Source organism: Lissotriton vulgaris, chromosome 6 (assembly GCF_964263255.1).
Source record: "Lissotriton vulgaris chromosome 6, aLisVul1.2, whole genome shotgun sequence".
Lineage (NCBI taxonomy): Eukaryota > Metazoa > Chordata > Amphibia > Caudata > Salamandridae > Lissotriton > Lissotriton vulgaris.
The window spans coordinates 329,336,903-329,352,805 of record NC_141694.1 but is presented as its reverse complement, the minus strand read 5'-3'; the positions used below and the strand labels follow the sequence as shown (position 1 = coordinate 329,352,805).

At 42.3% G+C, this 15,903-nt stretch overlaps 1 protein-coding gene across 1 annotated transcript in view; it reads left to right on the top strand.

Annotated features, from left to right (window-relative positions):
* The window catches only part of CPSF3 (cleavage and polyadenylation specific factor 3), a 258,178-nt gene that overhangs the window by 26,514 nt on the left and 215,761 nt on the right, over positions 1-15,903 (top strand). Inside the window, exons 5-7 of the mRNA XM_086926362.1 lie at positions 4,981-5,158; positions 5,488-5,577; positions 15,739-15,889. Of these exons, the coding sequence (XP_086782488.1) occupies positions 4,981-5,158; positions 5,488-5,577; positions 15,739-15,889 (419 nt within the window). The remainder of the gene's footprint in view (positions 1-4,980; positions 5,159-5,487; positions 5,578-15,738; positions 15,890-15,903) is intronic.

The following is a 15,903-nucleotide window of genomic DNA, read 5'->3' as shown; positions in this document are numbered from 1 at the left end:
GGCGCATAGCTCCGCCCCTGGCCTATTTGTGTCTATTATGCGCATTTCCTGCCATATGGTTTCAATTATTGTGCCCAGAGTGGGGCAGAGAAGTGACCTGCTCAGCATTGGCTTGGATAGCGAACAGCTATTTTTCGCTAAGAAAGGTATGCTGTGCGATCCATCGTAAAAAATTTACTTATAGACTTGCAATTATTTGCTTCTGCTAAATTTAAGCTTAGCGTTTAGAAGTACTAATAGGGTGTTAGGATGCTAGAGATATTCTAACCATGTTAGAACTATTCACATATTATATTCACTGGCTGTTTCATGCATTGCTGCACTTATTTTCTCATTGTGTGGGCACCGCTCATATTTTATGCACTCCACTTGAGTTTAAAAAAAGAAACATTTACCCAGTGTTGGTGCTGATTTGAGCATGTTTTTATCAATGAAAGAGGGTTTGGAGGTCCACTGTATCCCTGAACTCCTCGAGTGGGACTAATTATGACCAGAAAATACCACCGCACAGTTTTGCTTAGTAGGTTGCTTATGGTTCAAAGTCGAACTGTATTTCTAATTGTTGTAGGTGCGTTGTACTAAGTCCTTGCACCAGGGGTTTAGAAATGTAAATGTGTGTGTTTTGTATTTATAGAAGGCCTTCTACCCAGAGGTCTCGTAGCGCTGTATTAATACCGCTGTGGAACCCTTCCTGGCTTTCCTGTGAGATGTTCACTCCTGGGCACCCCCAAGGTGAAGCCAGGCATCCAAGCGCTGCTGGGGCCGTTGTGGAGATTAGGCAAGCTATTGCCCAGAGTCACAGAGTGGGACCCATGATTATACTAGGCACCGAGGCGAGAATTATCAGGTCCGGGGAGATTGAGTCCAAGAGCCGCCGAGCCTGGGAATTGAACCCTGGTCCCGGGCCAGACCTCTGCATCAGGGTCTGCCGCTCTAACCATTGAGCCACGCTTCTCCACAATCAGAAATCGGTCCATGCGACTCTGGGGAGCACACCAGATCGTGGCAGGAGTCTGTTACTAGTTCCCCACCTGCCAAACCTCTTTCTCCACACTCCGATTCTTTTATGGCCTTTTCAGTATTTTATTTAGGAGGTTTATGTTTTTGTTTTGTGGTTGCTGCCCATGTTTAATTCTTCCTAGCTCTCAGTATACTCATCTCCAGTTGTTTAGATAGAGATGTCCCAGTATTGATGCATGTGATTCAATGCCGTGCCGGATTTTAGTATCCATCAGCGATTAGTTTACGTGCATTGAATTTCAATGCGAATAGCTTTTTATTGCTAATTAGCACCTGAGTAGTACACAATCTGCCAGAAGTATGGCATTGCAGTACCTTTTGATGGTATGACTTTGCAAACCTTTCCACCACAGATTCACGTCTTAAGTATGTCAGTTTTCAAGTATTTTAAGTTATTTTGTTATTTATATGTTGAGAAACTGCACAGTACAAAGTGTCTGTTCATGCACCACTTGCAGGTTTTCAAAACACATACATAAAAGGCATTGTCATTTACAATGCCAATAGCTCAAACTCTCGCAAATGCGAGACCTATTGCATTGCAAATGATTGTTTTGTTGTTGAGGTTATTGTGGACTCTCGGGGTAAAGCTACTGGAGGGATTTTAGCACCACATAAACCTACACATGCAAAAACTATTCTGTTCAAAGCCATGAAGCCTTAATTAAAGAGACTTTGCGCTTCTGAAGAGACCGCATTTTCAATCAATACTGTACACTTTCACCCATACTGGTACTGTAAGATACTGCAGCTGCAGTGGGGTGTTTTGTGCTTTTAAAAAAGATGGTTACTTCTGCTTTTTTTAATTGTATTATTGTCTGTCGTTTTGGATCTAACTGTCCATTTCATTGAATTGATTGTTTGGTTTGTGAGTTTGTCTTGCCATTGTAGATGTGAAGTAAGCATGCAACCTCGGCACTGGTGTGTTTTTATTTGTTTTTCATTTTTTGCTTCATGATTTCTTTGCTTGATTTTATTCCACTAACTAATTGACATTAAGTGAATTCCCAGCCTTTCAATAAGAGGGCGAAAAAATTCTAAAGTGGACACAGTAGTGGGAGGGGATGTGTTCGAACCTCCTGCCATTATCTCTTGGGACAGTGATGCCCATGCATAGTCTACCTTTGTTTGCCTGCCCTGTGTACCTGACTGACTTGATTTTTTACCCTAACACCACGCTAATCTAGTGTGTGCACAGAGAACAAGGACTGTCCCTTGACTTGAATAAAGTCCTGGACCTGTCGTATGACTCAGAGGGGCACACCGAGCATGCACTCAATGACCGATGGTGGATATATAGTTGTAATCTGACCATTTTATCTGTGTCTCTATAGTGGCAGCTTTCTGGCGTACTCATTTAAAGTTTATCTTCTGTGCACTCACCCAAATCCTAGAGCTAACATCACAAGTGTGTGTTTGTGTATGTAGCCTGCCTGGTACATACATGGTGTGTGTTTGCTAAAGTAATGGAGGCCTATAGGATCCATTTTGGATACTCTTGGCCTGTCCTTCTGCATAAGATGAAGATGAGGTTTTTTTTCCAGACCGTGGAAGTCCACTGCTGACATTCCTGAGGATGGAGCCCTAGACACTGACGTGAAGGAAGAGGAGGCGAGGCTTCTTTAGAAATTCACTTAGGACTTATTTTGGGCAGGAATCTTCTGATTAGTCTTCCTGACCTTCCTTTTGGTGGATGGGAGGGATGAAGGGTGGGAATGCAGACTACGTTTTGCATCGTGAAGGGAACCACTGAGATGACTTCCTTTTTGTTTTTCCCATGATTACAATTTCAGTTGGCAGATGAAATCCAGGGGCAGAAATATCGCATAATTGGGCCTCTGTTGTGGGTACTCTAGGTTGAAGACGACTTTTGTGAAATACATGACTCTACACAAAGGCTGTGTCTAGAGAACAGCTGGAAAGCACACTTTTAACATGACTCACCCAAGCGGTTTCTGAGAGTGCAGATGATGGATACACATGGCCTGTCTGCTTTTCCTCTATAAAAGTGGGATACCACTTGTTCTAGTTTCCAGTCCTCTATCACTAAAGAAGGGAGTATACTCGGGTAGATGTTGTGCATAGTTGTGCTAATGCTCTAATCCCCGGGGTAAACCGCTTAGTGGATAAACAGGGGAGAGGTGGTAAATGGAAGCGCAGCCTTGCCCAGTATCTCCCAAGACACTATATTGTGCTTTGTCTAAGTTTATGTGAAGCATTCTGTTCTACTCTGTATTAAAGTACTTTTGTTTCTTGAAAGATAAGCACCTGGTTGTACATTAAATTATTGTGCTTCAGTGTGATCAAGTCCTAATCAAATCCATGTTACCTCCGAGAAGCCTGTGACTGCTCATCCTTGCTACCACTGACGGTAAAGTGCTCAATCTGTTGTACTTGGCCTAGTTGGCATGGGTATAGTAGGCCTGACCCATGGACATTGAGGCCAATTAACCCCACCCCCATGATTAAGGGCCAGTAGCCCCTGCTTATCAAGTGATACCCCTGAACGTGGTCTCATTTTGCCGAACGTCAGACTTTTTGTTTTACAGAATAACAGGAAACATTTTTGCCCGCGTACCATTTCATAAACTACAAATGGTAAAAGTTGTGCTAAAGTTCAATAACTGTTATTGCTTATGGGCTTTTTCCTTCTCCCAGATTAGGGGCTTTCCAGTGTACTTTCATTTATTAGATGATCCGTACGTAATTAATCAACAAAGGGCTGCACTTCAGAGTAGGGTAACTTTCTTTCCGACCAGTGAGATTTTGCATTGAATGACCACGATAGAAATGAACGCTCTCCTCTGCAATTTGTGAGGTCCCTGCAATCTTTGGTCTTCAGTACGGAGGTGTCAAGTTGATAACCTGCAAGTTCAATTTCTGCCGACTGTACTGTACATCATAGAAACCCGGTTTGAGGGGATTAATTGTATTAGTGGAGCAAGGTTAGGTAGTATACCGTTGGTATCCCTATTGGTGATGATTGTGTTAGAAAAGTAAGTAATAAAGATGTGCTGGAAGTGAGATGTGCAGTAGTTCACATGATGCTTTGTTAATATTTGATTGGGTTTACAGGTTGTTCGTGGGGTTGACTTGAAGTAGTGATTTTTGGAAGTAGCCTGATTACGCATTACGCATCTGGCGTTACAGTTCAAATAATTTGCGCTGTAGTAATTTCATTGAGCAAAAGTTGCTCCAGATCCATGGTTGCAGGCATGAGGATGGAGAGATGGCTGCACATGCAAGATATTGAATTAAAGGGAAGTTTCAAGGTTTTGCTCAAATTACAACTGTTTTTCTGGAGAGACAAAACCCTTGTAAATTTTGGTACAAGAATGCCTGGAGATCGTATGATTATTTATTTTGCCTTTTTCTTCTGAAGAGGTATATTATAGTATGATCAGAAGTAGAATGGTTATTAATGGGCACAGAGTGACACAATGTGGTAGACACAAGTATTTTACAATGGGTTTTCCACTGGCTGTGGGTGGGTGTAGTGTGTGTGTGTGTGTGTGTGTGTGTGTGTAGGGATCAAATAGTGACCAGATAGTAGCTTAAAGAACACAGTGTTTTGAAGCTTGAAGTCCAAGTTGAATTCCTCCATAAATGACCAGATGTTTGCCCGCAATTCATTTGTAACAAAGTGAAGATCCCCAAAGAAAGGGACAGTAGTTCCTGGAGAAAGATGGAGGGTCATAATATTTTCTTAAAAGAGAACTGTGATAATGGTGATCTTATGGACGTGTAGCTCTCCATTGCGTGTGTTCACTACCTTCTATCCAGCAATTGTCCTAAAAGACGGTTTCCTCCTCTTTGAGCGAGTGTAGCAATATCTTAGCATTGTGCCATGTTAGGCATTCAGTGTCTGTTTTCTTGTAAATCGGGTGTACGTAAACCAGTCTGTACAGGAGTTTTTAACTCTTCCTTTTTTTTTTTAATACATGTGTTTTTTTCTTGTAGTAACATTTCAGCAGATGACATGCTTTACACGGAGACCGATCTGGAGGAAAGTATGGACAAAATTGAAACTATCAACTTCCATGAAGTTAAAGAAGTAGCAGGAATCAAGTTCTGGTGTTACCATGCAGGTCATGTCCTGGGAGCAGCCATGTTCATGATTGAAATAGCTGGTATTAAGGTATATTTTGTTCAATTTTTATTCTAACCACACATTTGAAAGCATGGTGAACATGGTGTTGCTGTATTCCTTATGATCCCATTAAACTTTGACAGTGTGATTGTTTTTCTATTGAATACTCCCTTCAAAAGATCTGTACGTAGTTTCAGTTGGAGATGATGGCCAAGGAATGGTCCACTGGAGGTTATAAGCAAGAAGTTAAGATTAAACTTGGTTTTCACAAAGGTTTCTCAAGTTTTGTTGTTGTTGCAGATCTCATTGTGGGCCTCAGTGACTGACTGGCCTTAGTTTTGTTTGGTCTCTAATGTGCCTTTTCATACTTTGTCTAGATTCTGTACACTGGCGATTTCTCACGTCAGGAAGACCGTCACTTGATGGCAGCAGAGATTCCAAACATTAAGCCAGATATCCTCATCATTGTGAGTATTGCTTTTCTTTTTGTAGCAAAGTATTGTTCTTGAAGGTTCCAGAATAGAAAGCACCCTATATCTCCCCAGTGTCCCCCCTCCCCCATATCCTCCTTTCTGTTCCTTGTTGGTTGAGTTGGAATTGTCAGATGAAGTATTCTGGACTGAGTGACTTTCATTATTGCGGACTTGGTACACCTTAATCACTCAAACATAGTGTTTTATTAATTAGTGTAGAAATGGTAATAGATTCAACATTGCATTTTATTCAGGGACTGCAGATTCCACAGTGTTAACCATAACTAGCTAAAACAGTGAAATATATAGGAACCCAGGGTGTGATTCTGACTTTTTGTTGGTGAAGCAGTTGTGCCATAGTCCCTTATGCAAAGAACATGCCCTCCCTCCCCCACTAGTGAAAGACTGCCATTATTTCAACGCAGTCTGTTAGAAAATGCCTTTTTTTTGTATGGTCACCGCCCCCAGCTTTTTTGATTGATTGCTGCTGGTTTTTCGACTGAGTGCACTGAGGCCTGCTAACCAGACCTTCGTGTCAATACCCTGATCCGAAAATGTGTATGTTAAGTTGGCTATAACCAGTTGGCATAAACTAGCTTACCTGCAAGTCCCTAGTATATGGTATCCAGGCCCTGTAGTTACAGAGTCAACGCAAGGACTGCAACACTGGTTGTGCCACCGTAGGCGAGATAAAGGTAAAGCAAGTTGATCAGTCTGCCTTTTCAGACTGGAAGAACTGTTTTGAACCGCTAGCCCGACTTTTCTATTTAAAGCCATTGCAAAATCAAATGTCTCCCTGACACATTTTTACGTCACCCCTGTACCAGACCTAAGGCAGGGTGCAGCATATTTCACAAGCAGAACATGTATTTTATGTGTTTTGACAGTAAAACCACAAAACTATTGTTTTTAATGTCAAAAGACTTGGTCGCCCCATTGGTGAGTGCAGGGTTGCACGCTGACCCCCCCCCCCCTCAGCTTTGCTAACCCGTGAACGGTGCGACCATAGTTGGCACTCCATGGTATCAAATAACTCTACATTGAGCCTGGCTTGCTTCTCAAGTCAAAATTAATGTGACAACTAACTGTGTGCAGCTTTTACAAATTTGCTGCTTTGTTGCCAATCTCCTGTGTCCTTAACAATAGCACGCAGAACCCGAGACCGCTTTCTTCCCTCTGAGGAGACATGCTTCCTCTGTCTCTGGGGCCAAGTGTATCCATTCTCCATATTGTGCCATGCTAAACTAGGGGCTAGATTGGATCGAATTGTTGCCAGTACTCCCTATCCGTTCATATAAAGTCCTAATCTATAGGCATCCCACACTCATTGCACATGCATACTGGTGTCTGTGCAAGGGTCGGGGTTCAGATAACAGCAGAACTTTATACCAGAGGGGACAGTAGACCAGTCACACAAAGAAAAAATTCTGGTCACACTAAATCACAAAGACTGATAAGGCTGCTGGCACCGCCTCATGTAATTTCACAGGGCGTGGAACGTAGTCCTTTGCCTTCAGTGAGGACACGTTCCAGGTCTTGTTTCCAGGGACCGCCCTATTCCTCTGTAGACCCTAGATTAGCGCGATGCAATGGGCAAATAAAATTCATATGCAATTGGGCACTTATGGCAAAAGTCAACGCCCGTTTGATACGCAGGCCACATTCTCTCCCCAGAGGAGAATGGTCACACATTTTAATAAGAATAGCCCTTTTGCATGACATTATGATGGCTAAATCAGCATTACTTGGACATCAGAGTGCTGTCTAAACTAAATTCATCAACACTCTCGAATTGGTTAATCCATGTGAATTTGGGAAGACAGACTACTGAGATGTATGGCCGTGAGTATTTGTCCCTCCCATATCTTTACAAGAAAAAGGAAATTATTTCTTGCCTTTTTTGGTAGGACAGTTCTGTTTTTGAGCTTGAAAGTAAGTCGCTCGTTTGATATATATTTTTGCAGTTTATTGCAATGCTATTTTAGTTTACTCGATCACCTATTTCTGGCTTACTGAGGCATACATCTATATTTGTAGCCTTCTGGTGTAGTCACTCTGTGACTGTAAAATGCCTCCTGTTTTTAAGGTCACACAAAGCGAGTCTGTTCTTTCGCATTTACTTTAGGAATATCATTCCTGTTCTGTTTCGCTGGTAATACATATATAACGTTTTGAAAATAAAAAAAAAAATATATATATATATGCTCCCTAATTATTACAACCAGGAGAGTAGTGTAATAAACTTCAGAAAAGTTGTATTTACTACTTGTCTGAAGTTTAATAAAACAAGAAATCAAATTCATTGGATGTTGGACAGTTTTTTTTGTTGTTTTTTTTTCCAAAGAGAAAGCATGAATAGTTTTGATCATGGGGAGTTGCTTTGAATGCATTCCGTTGTCTGTGCCTTAATGGAGTGGTGCCAACCCTTTGATATCAGCCTTGGTACTCTTGTAAGGGAAATGACTGAGCAGATTTCTGTTGCGGTAATATATTATCCAATACATATGCAATGATAGTAAGACTTAATACTAAAAGTGCAGACAATGCAGTGCTTAAGCGAGTGCATAAATGCATAAAATATGTACATGCAACACCATACTCTCTCACTGATTCATTACATAGATTTTGTTCATACATGTGTAGAACGTTGTTGAACATTGTGGATCACAATTGATCTGCAAACCAAGAGAAACTGTCAATGTTTAGACCCCGCCCACCCACCCACCCACCCACGTATGAGTGAGGAATTTGTTGTCAATATCCCGCAGCCTTTTTCCACACAGGGAATCGCAACACTGTTATTAACGACTGCGTTGTGATGCAGCATACCATTACTCAGCAAGTCGGAACAACGACGTGCGGAGGGGGGCACTGGATGTTGGAATAATATAATTTACTATTCCAACCTTCCCCCCCCCCCACCCTGCCCCCCCCCCTCAAGTCGTTGTTCCGACTTGCAGAGTAATGGTATGCGGAATCGCAATGCGGTTGTTATAACGACCGCGTTGTGATACCCTGAGGGGAAAAGGTTTTGTGGTAAACGTTGTTTACCATGAGTGAGTGGGTCTCTCCCTGACCAAGTCATCGGCTCAGTTTCATTAAGGAGTATTTTGCGTGACATATCAATCGACTCAAGTACACGCCACCACAATCGAAAGGACGACTACTTGAATTACAACCGCCTCTGTTGGACAAATCTTTTGAAATTTATATAGTGCTTCCCTCCCTGCAAAAGGCATTAGTTGCATGCTCTTAAGATAAATGGTGTTCACCATGCCAAGGTGAAGTAGTACTGAGCAAGTCCGGTCTGGCTTGTTGAAACCGTAGTGGTGGATTCTTTGTGGCCTGGATTCTCTTAGAATTTATATTGTAGTGAATGACCAGGGAGGCACTTGTGGAAGTGCCCTAAAAGTGGCAAAATATTTGTTCTACAGAGGATGCTGTTCATGTAGACGTGCTTTTAATTGTGGTGGTATGTACTTGAGTTAATTGAACATACTCCTTAATGGTACTAAGCCAGATGACTTGGTCCTGAAGATACCGATCGCTCAGATGGGGGAGAGGGCTCGAAACATTGACAGTATCTCTCTTGGTTCCCACATTAATTGTGATCCAGAGTGTGCAATGGCTGTACGCACGTGTATGACAAAAAACTATGTAATGAACCAGGAAAACGTATGGTGCCTTGTGTATATATTTTATGTGTTTATGCTCTCTTAAACACTGCGTCCTCTGCACTTTTGGTATTAAATCGAACTGCCATTGCGTATGTATTGGATAATATATAATAGAAACCTTCGCTTATGAGTATTTTGTTGTTTTGTATATGCAATCCAAGTGAGAACTGACCACTGGGTTGTTAGAAGCATATATTGATTGATTGCTGGTCTCCATACATTTGAAAAAGGGGTACCCACATGCTAAATAGACCCCTGGTGCTCTCTGTTTACATAGTTAATGCTGACCCTGGTCCCCGTGATCACAATAGGGTTGTCCTTGTGACATAATACATATTGAATTTGTGTGCATTATATTATCGTTATTTGAGGCAAGCACGGGTCAGTAGCCCTGGATATTTATAAATATAATGTATATGTGCTAAGGGATTGAATACGGGCTATGATTAGAATTGATGTATATTAAGGAAAGGGCCAGTTTAAGTAAGCATATTGGTTGCAATGGATGAATGCACACGCAGGTCATAAGGGTGCAGTGCTCCAGGCAGGCTGCATCTCTTGCTTAGAATACAGAGACCACTGCAGTTGGGAAATTAAAGTGGTACCAAGTCTTCTGTGGAACATCAACTACAGGGTAACAAGAATTTTCAAAATTTGTGAAATATAAGTTAGAAGGTACAGTTTGAAGCCATACTTCAAAACAAGCATTTGCAATGCAATAGGTCTCGCATTAGGAAAGTTTGAGCTATTGGTCTTGTAAATGACAATTTTTTTAATTTATGTGTTGGTTTTGAAAATAGCTAAATTAATAGCTTTGTCATTTACAATGCCAATAGTTATAACTTTCGCAAATGTGATACCTATAACCTGGGGTTGTGCTGAGTGATGCTGTGCTGGTGCTGAGTGATGCTGTACTGGTGGTGAGTGATGCTGTGCTGGTGGTGAGTGATGCTGTGCTGGTGCTGAGTGATGCTGTGCTGGTGCTGAGTGATGCTGGTGCTGAGTGATGCTGTGCTGGTGCTGAGTGATGCTGTGCTGGTGGTGAGTGATGCTGTGCTGGTGCTGAGTGATGCTGTGCTGGTGCTGAGTGATGCTGTGCTGGTGCTGAGTGATGCTGTGCTGGTGCTGAGTGATGCTGTGCTGGTGCTGAGTGATGCTGTGCTGGTGCTGAGTGATGCTGTGCTGGTGCTGAGTGATGCTGTGCTGGTGCTGAGTGATGCTGGGCTGGTGCTGAGTGATGCTGGGCTGGTGCTGAGTGATGCTGTGCTGGTGCTGAGTGATGCTGTGCTGGTGCTGAGTGATGCTGTGCTGGTGCTGAGTGATGCTGTGCTGGTGCTGAGTGATGCTGTGCTGGTGCTGAGTGATGCTGTGCTGGTGCTGAGTGATGCTGTGCTGGTGCTGAGTGGTGCTGTGCTGGTGCTGAGTGATGCTGTGCTGGTGCTGAGGTGGTGCTGTGGTGGTGCTGAGTGATAATGTGGTGGCGCTGAGTGGTGCTGTGGTGGCGCTGAGTGGTGCTGTGGTGGTGCTGATTGATAATGTGGAAGGGAAGAAAGAACGAAGGGAGGAAGGAGAGAAAGAAATGAATGAAAGGGAGGGAGGGATGAAAGGAAGGAAGGAATGGAAGAAAGAAAAGGAAGGCAAGAAAGGATGGGAAGGAAGGAAAGAAAAGAAGGAAAGCAAGGATGAAAGGAAAGAAAGGATTCTAATTGCAAGTGTTAACCAATGACAAAGATAATAAATGCACAGGCCCATTGGCCCCTGTTGCGGTACCTGCTTGCACCCGGCCCACTTAAAGCTGTAGAAAAGTGTAATGTTAACAACAATTAAGCATATAGAAAGCATACGTACATAATAGTAGCTGTTCTCACATAAATATTTCTCTGCAAAATAAAGCGTTACTGTGTTACTATTGAAAACGGTCTAGTCATTATGGGCAAATTTGTAGCAAAATTAGGCGAAAGTTTCCAGATTTAAAGTTTGCAGAAGCTCGTTTTAGTCACAGCGCTACACGTAAATTTAAAATCAAACGTGGTTTTGGGTGGCCAAAAGCAGACCGAAAGTCTGAGATAGTGTGATGTTTTGGAGGGTAAATCTACACTTTAGAAAGGAAACAAGGGCAGGCTAATGAAGAGCTAACAAGCAGAGGAAGACCGATTGAAATCTATTCGTAGGCAGCATCTGTGGGATGCAAATCAAGCACAGCAAGCTACTAAAGTTGTGTTCACACCGAGGCACGCCAACAACTATTTAAAACAAGATACTGCAATTCCTCATATCATAGTGAAGGTGTTACATAATTGCATTTAGAATTTGCACTCTGAGACTTAAACAACAAATAAAAGAATATCGGAATAACAGAAAGGAGCCATACCTGTGTATATCAAATTTAAGTGAAAGGTGATCATAGCCTCACGTGTTCATCAAAGAATACCCCTATACAGCCATGTAAAATGCTAGCGCACTAGCGGTGAAAATCTTACCCGTCAGTATGTTAGAATCGTGTTATTGCGGTATGGCGTATAAATCTATGTTCACCAAGGCGCACCAGTTGTCTGCAATGTCCATCAGACAGTAAGCAAGTAGCTTGATGTTAAACCTCACAGGGTTTTAATGGGCTGTAAAGAATAAACGACTAGCTGAAATGTTTCATAATAGGTTAAAAACGCTATGTGCTAAACCACATTTAATGGAAAGGCTTACCACTGAACTATCAGTGCGTTGAATGGCGACCATCTGCCGTATTGTGCTCATAACGCTATCCCCAAAAATTCAAATGTATCTGAAAAAGTGATAATACAGCATGTTCTAAGACTCAATAGTGTTGAATATATATGGCAGCCTGTGTTACAAGATTAAACTCGCCTTACCGATTCTGTAAGATCACTGAAACTCCTCTGTGATTCAATTCCACTCTCCTCTCCCTTCGGCGATCGTATACAAGCTATCCCAGCCTGCTATGCGCTTTTAATGGCTCTGTACCGTATTGCAATGATGTGAAAATAATGCATTTAAACGATGCAGTATTTTCGTTTATACTCAGCAAAGGATCTTCGAAGTGCGCAGTCCACTTTGGAATGCTCAAAATAAATAAAATCCTGACCACTGAATGATTCCCAAAAATATTTTATGAGGCATGTAATGCGTGGTTCGAATTTGAATCACCACTTTATTGATCCAATTTCAATAACCGTAGAACAAGCCGCATTTTTTAAAGTGAGTCAGAAGGGCGATGTTCCTTAAATCTAAACGGAGTTCACAAAGGGGAGATTCTTCAATGTGTATATATATATATGTGTGTATATATATATATAGTTTCTTGGGAAAATTAAAACCAGCAAGGCATTTGAGGGCCCACTGGAGGGTGAAGAAATGCTCTGTAAGTAGTTGTGCACTGAACTCACTATGAGAAATTTACTAATTTCCAATTGGGGACTCAAGGTCCCAACATGCAATGTACTACACATGAACTACGAACTGCGCAGAAGGAGTTAAAAGCGCCAATTGGAATCATCTGTGCACAACTGAGCTGCCCATGAAGAAGAGGCTGTGTCCTTGAAACGCGTCGGCGAAAATCTCTTTACCTGAAATGAAGTTGCTGGCTTTCCGTTCTAAATAAAGCTGTTGGCTTAAACTGCAGGGAGTGCATTCTTTAAAGCTTTCGGGCACTTTTGGACTGCAATATATATATATATATATATATATATATATGTGTATATGAAAGAATAATATGTGTGCTGATCGGTGCACAAGCACCATCCAGAACAAGCAACTGGCTGTCTAGAACAAAGGGAAAAAAAATGAGTCTTTTGCATTTTTGCCATCAGGCTGAAATGAAATAAGAGACAGAGCAAGAAAAACAAGTTAAAAACAAGGGAGAGAGCAATAAGAGTGGTGGGGGAAAAGCACGAGGGAGACGGGCACACAGGGAGAAGTACACGAAGGAGACAGCAACACAGGGAGTGGGAAAAATTCAGACATGGCAGACAGCAATAGTCAAGAGAACATCACAGTGTAGGGGAGAGAAGCATATCGATGTGAAGGAGAGAGTGGGGGCAGACAAGCAGACATACGAGAGAGCGCAATACGGAGGAACAGGAGAGAAGCACACAAGGGAGACATCAGGCAAGCACATGCACTCTCGTGGACTTCTTAGTCAAAAATAAAAACAAGTACGGGAAATGCAAGCGGCGGGGGATTGGGTTCACAAGGGAGAGAGCAACAAGAGTGGTGGGGGAAAAGCACTAGGGCGACAGCAACACAGGGAGAAGTACACGAAGGAGACAGCAACACAGGGAGTGGGCAAAATTCAGACATGGCAGACAGCAACAGTCAAGAGAACATCACAGCGTAGGGGAGAGAAGCATATCGATGTGAAGGAGAGAGTGGGGGCCGAGACGCAGACATACGAGGGAGCGCAATACGGAGGAACAGGAGGGAAGCACACAAGGGAGACATCAGGCAAGCACATGCACTCTTGTGGACTTCTTAGCCAAAAATAAAAGCAAGTACGGGAAATGCAAGCGGCGGGAGGGGGGGTGGCGGGGAGTGGATCCCTTTGAAGTAGCTCGTGGCCGTGAAAGTGAAAGCAATTAGGGGGAGGTGGGAGGGAGGCTGATGGCTTTGATGTGTGAAGCAGGCAGGCGGCTCAGGAAGCCAATGAAAAGCGCGTGCACGGACACACATGCACCCGGCAAAATCCGCCTGGTTTTAGCTTTCTGGTTTGGCCCCAATAGGTCTCTCTGCGAGACCTAACCAGTTCTAGGCTCTAGGAAATACCCATTCACATGGGTACTAATCAGAAGTTCATAAGGAGTTTTGGACTTTAATTCTTCTGGTATTTGGAAAACTCATTATGTTAATCACTATTTTTTCAGGGCCTCTAGCCTCCCTAATTCATTTAGGGATTTAGCATTTGTAGTTCCATAGATAATACACGCAGCAGCAAGATTTGCAGTGTTATTATTCTTGTATTTGCACATTAGGATTTGCATGTTCGTTCAAGAGCATTGTAGAGATAATACAATTTTGAATTTGATTTAGTAATGCAGAGTGTCTGAAAGATGTTTCTTTCTTGCCATGTTTGGTAGCATAGTCTAATGTAAATCGGTCTATAATAGTATAGAGTGGTATAATGCTCTATATGTAGACTTTTCTACTGATTGTGTGCCTCATAAATATTGCATATTTGAGGCCATTGGTAATTTATTCCATTGAGTATTGTGGTGGTGATTGTACTGGAAGACGTTCTGTGCTGCAGCACTTCATTTTGGGGGCTGAGGGTCTTATACTGTGTAGGAAGGAGACTGGGTTTACATTGAGAAGTCTGCATGGCACCTTGGTTCTGGTAGACTGTTAAGGAAGAAACCATCCAATGGGGCACTATTAAGAACCGGACTAGATCAACCACTGGGCAAGGGGATGCATGAGTAGGGGTGCATAGTAGGATCATGCGCGGGGATGGATGATTGTTATAGAAGCATCCTGTTCTGTTCATTCTGTGTGGGACTATTGCAATGCTTATCTGGCATTAACATGTCTTGCATTGCCATATCATTGGCTATCTATGGCTTGAATTGTATGGTACATGCTATCTAACACTAGGAATGTGAAGGTGAGAAGTTTACTTGGAGGCAAGCTGTAATGTGTTACTGGGAAGGGGTATATTACACAGGAAAGCTTGGAGTCAATATATTTATATGTGCAGTGATTTGGGAGTGTGGCCCTCAAGTGTGGAATACTGCGTAGAAGTATCCTGCCCTATGGAGAAAAGAGCTATTTTTGTGGGGATTCTGACGTGGAAAGAGATCCTGCTCATGTAGGAGGGAATGGGGAGATGTAGAAATTAATGACTCTGCTTTGAGCAATGCAATTGTTTGACCTTAATATACTTGGACAAATGATAAACTGCTGCCATAAAGTACCTCATTTGAGAGGGTTGAATCTTTTTTGGTCCCAAAACATCAAAACCACGTTTTGTGCCACATCTGAGTGACTAAACTTCGTTACTAGCACTACACCTCAAACATCCTCTCATCATCCTGTCCACATCCCAATGTAACACAGTACACAAATTATTATAAATAAAAAAAAATCACTTTGTTTCTCTCCGTCCCCCCTTCTTTGTTGAGTATGGTAGTATTTTTATTTACATTATATGGTGGCCTTTTGAAATCTCTATCTGTAAACTGTTATCCGGCTGTACTGTTTATTTCTCTTATCAGTTTTTCATTGCATATTGCTTTCAAATATCATCTCTGCTTCTGAACAGAGGTCAATCATATTTTTACACTATTTTCTGACTCTACAAATAGGATAACGTAGCGCACATAATCACATTGTTTGACGCTTTCAATAAAATACTGCTTGTAGTATATAACGTCCATCTTCACTCTGCGTGTTTGAACTAGTTACTGAGTTAATGGATGTTTTTTATTGGGCTTTCGTAATAAAGGTAACTGCTTTTTTTTTTTTTTTTCAGGAATCCACCTATGGCACCCATATCCATGAGAAACGGGAGGAGCGGGAAGCCCGCTTCTGTAACACAGTGCATGACATTGTGAATCGGGGTGGCCGAGGGCTCATTCCGGTCTTTGCCCTAGGACGTGCTCAGGAGCTGCTTTTGATTTTAGGTATGATTCTTGCT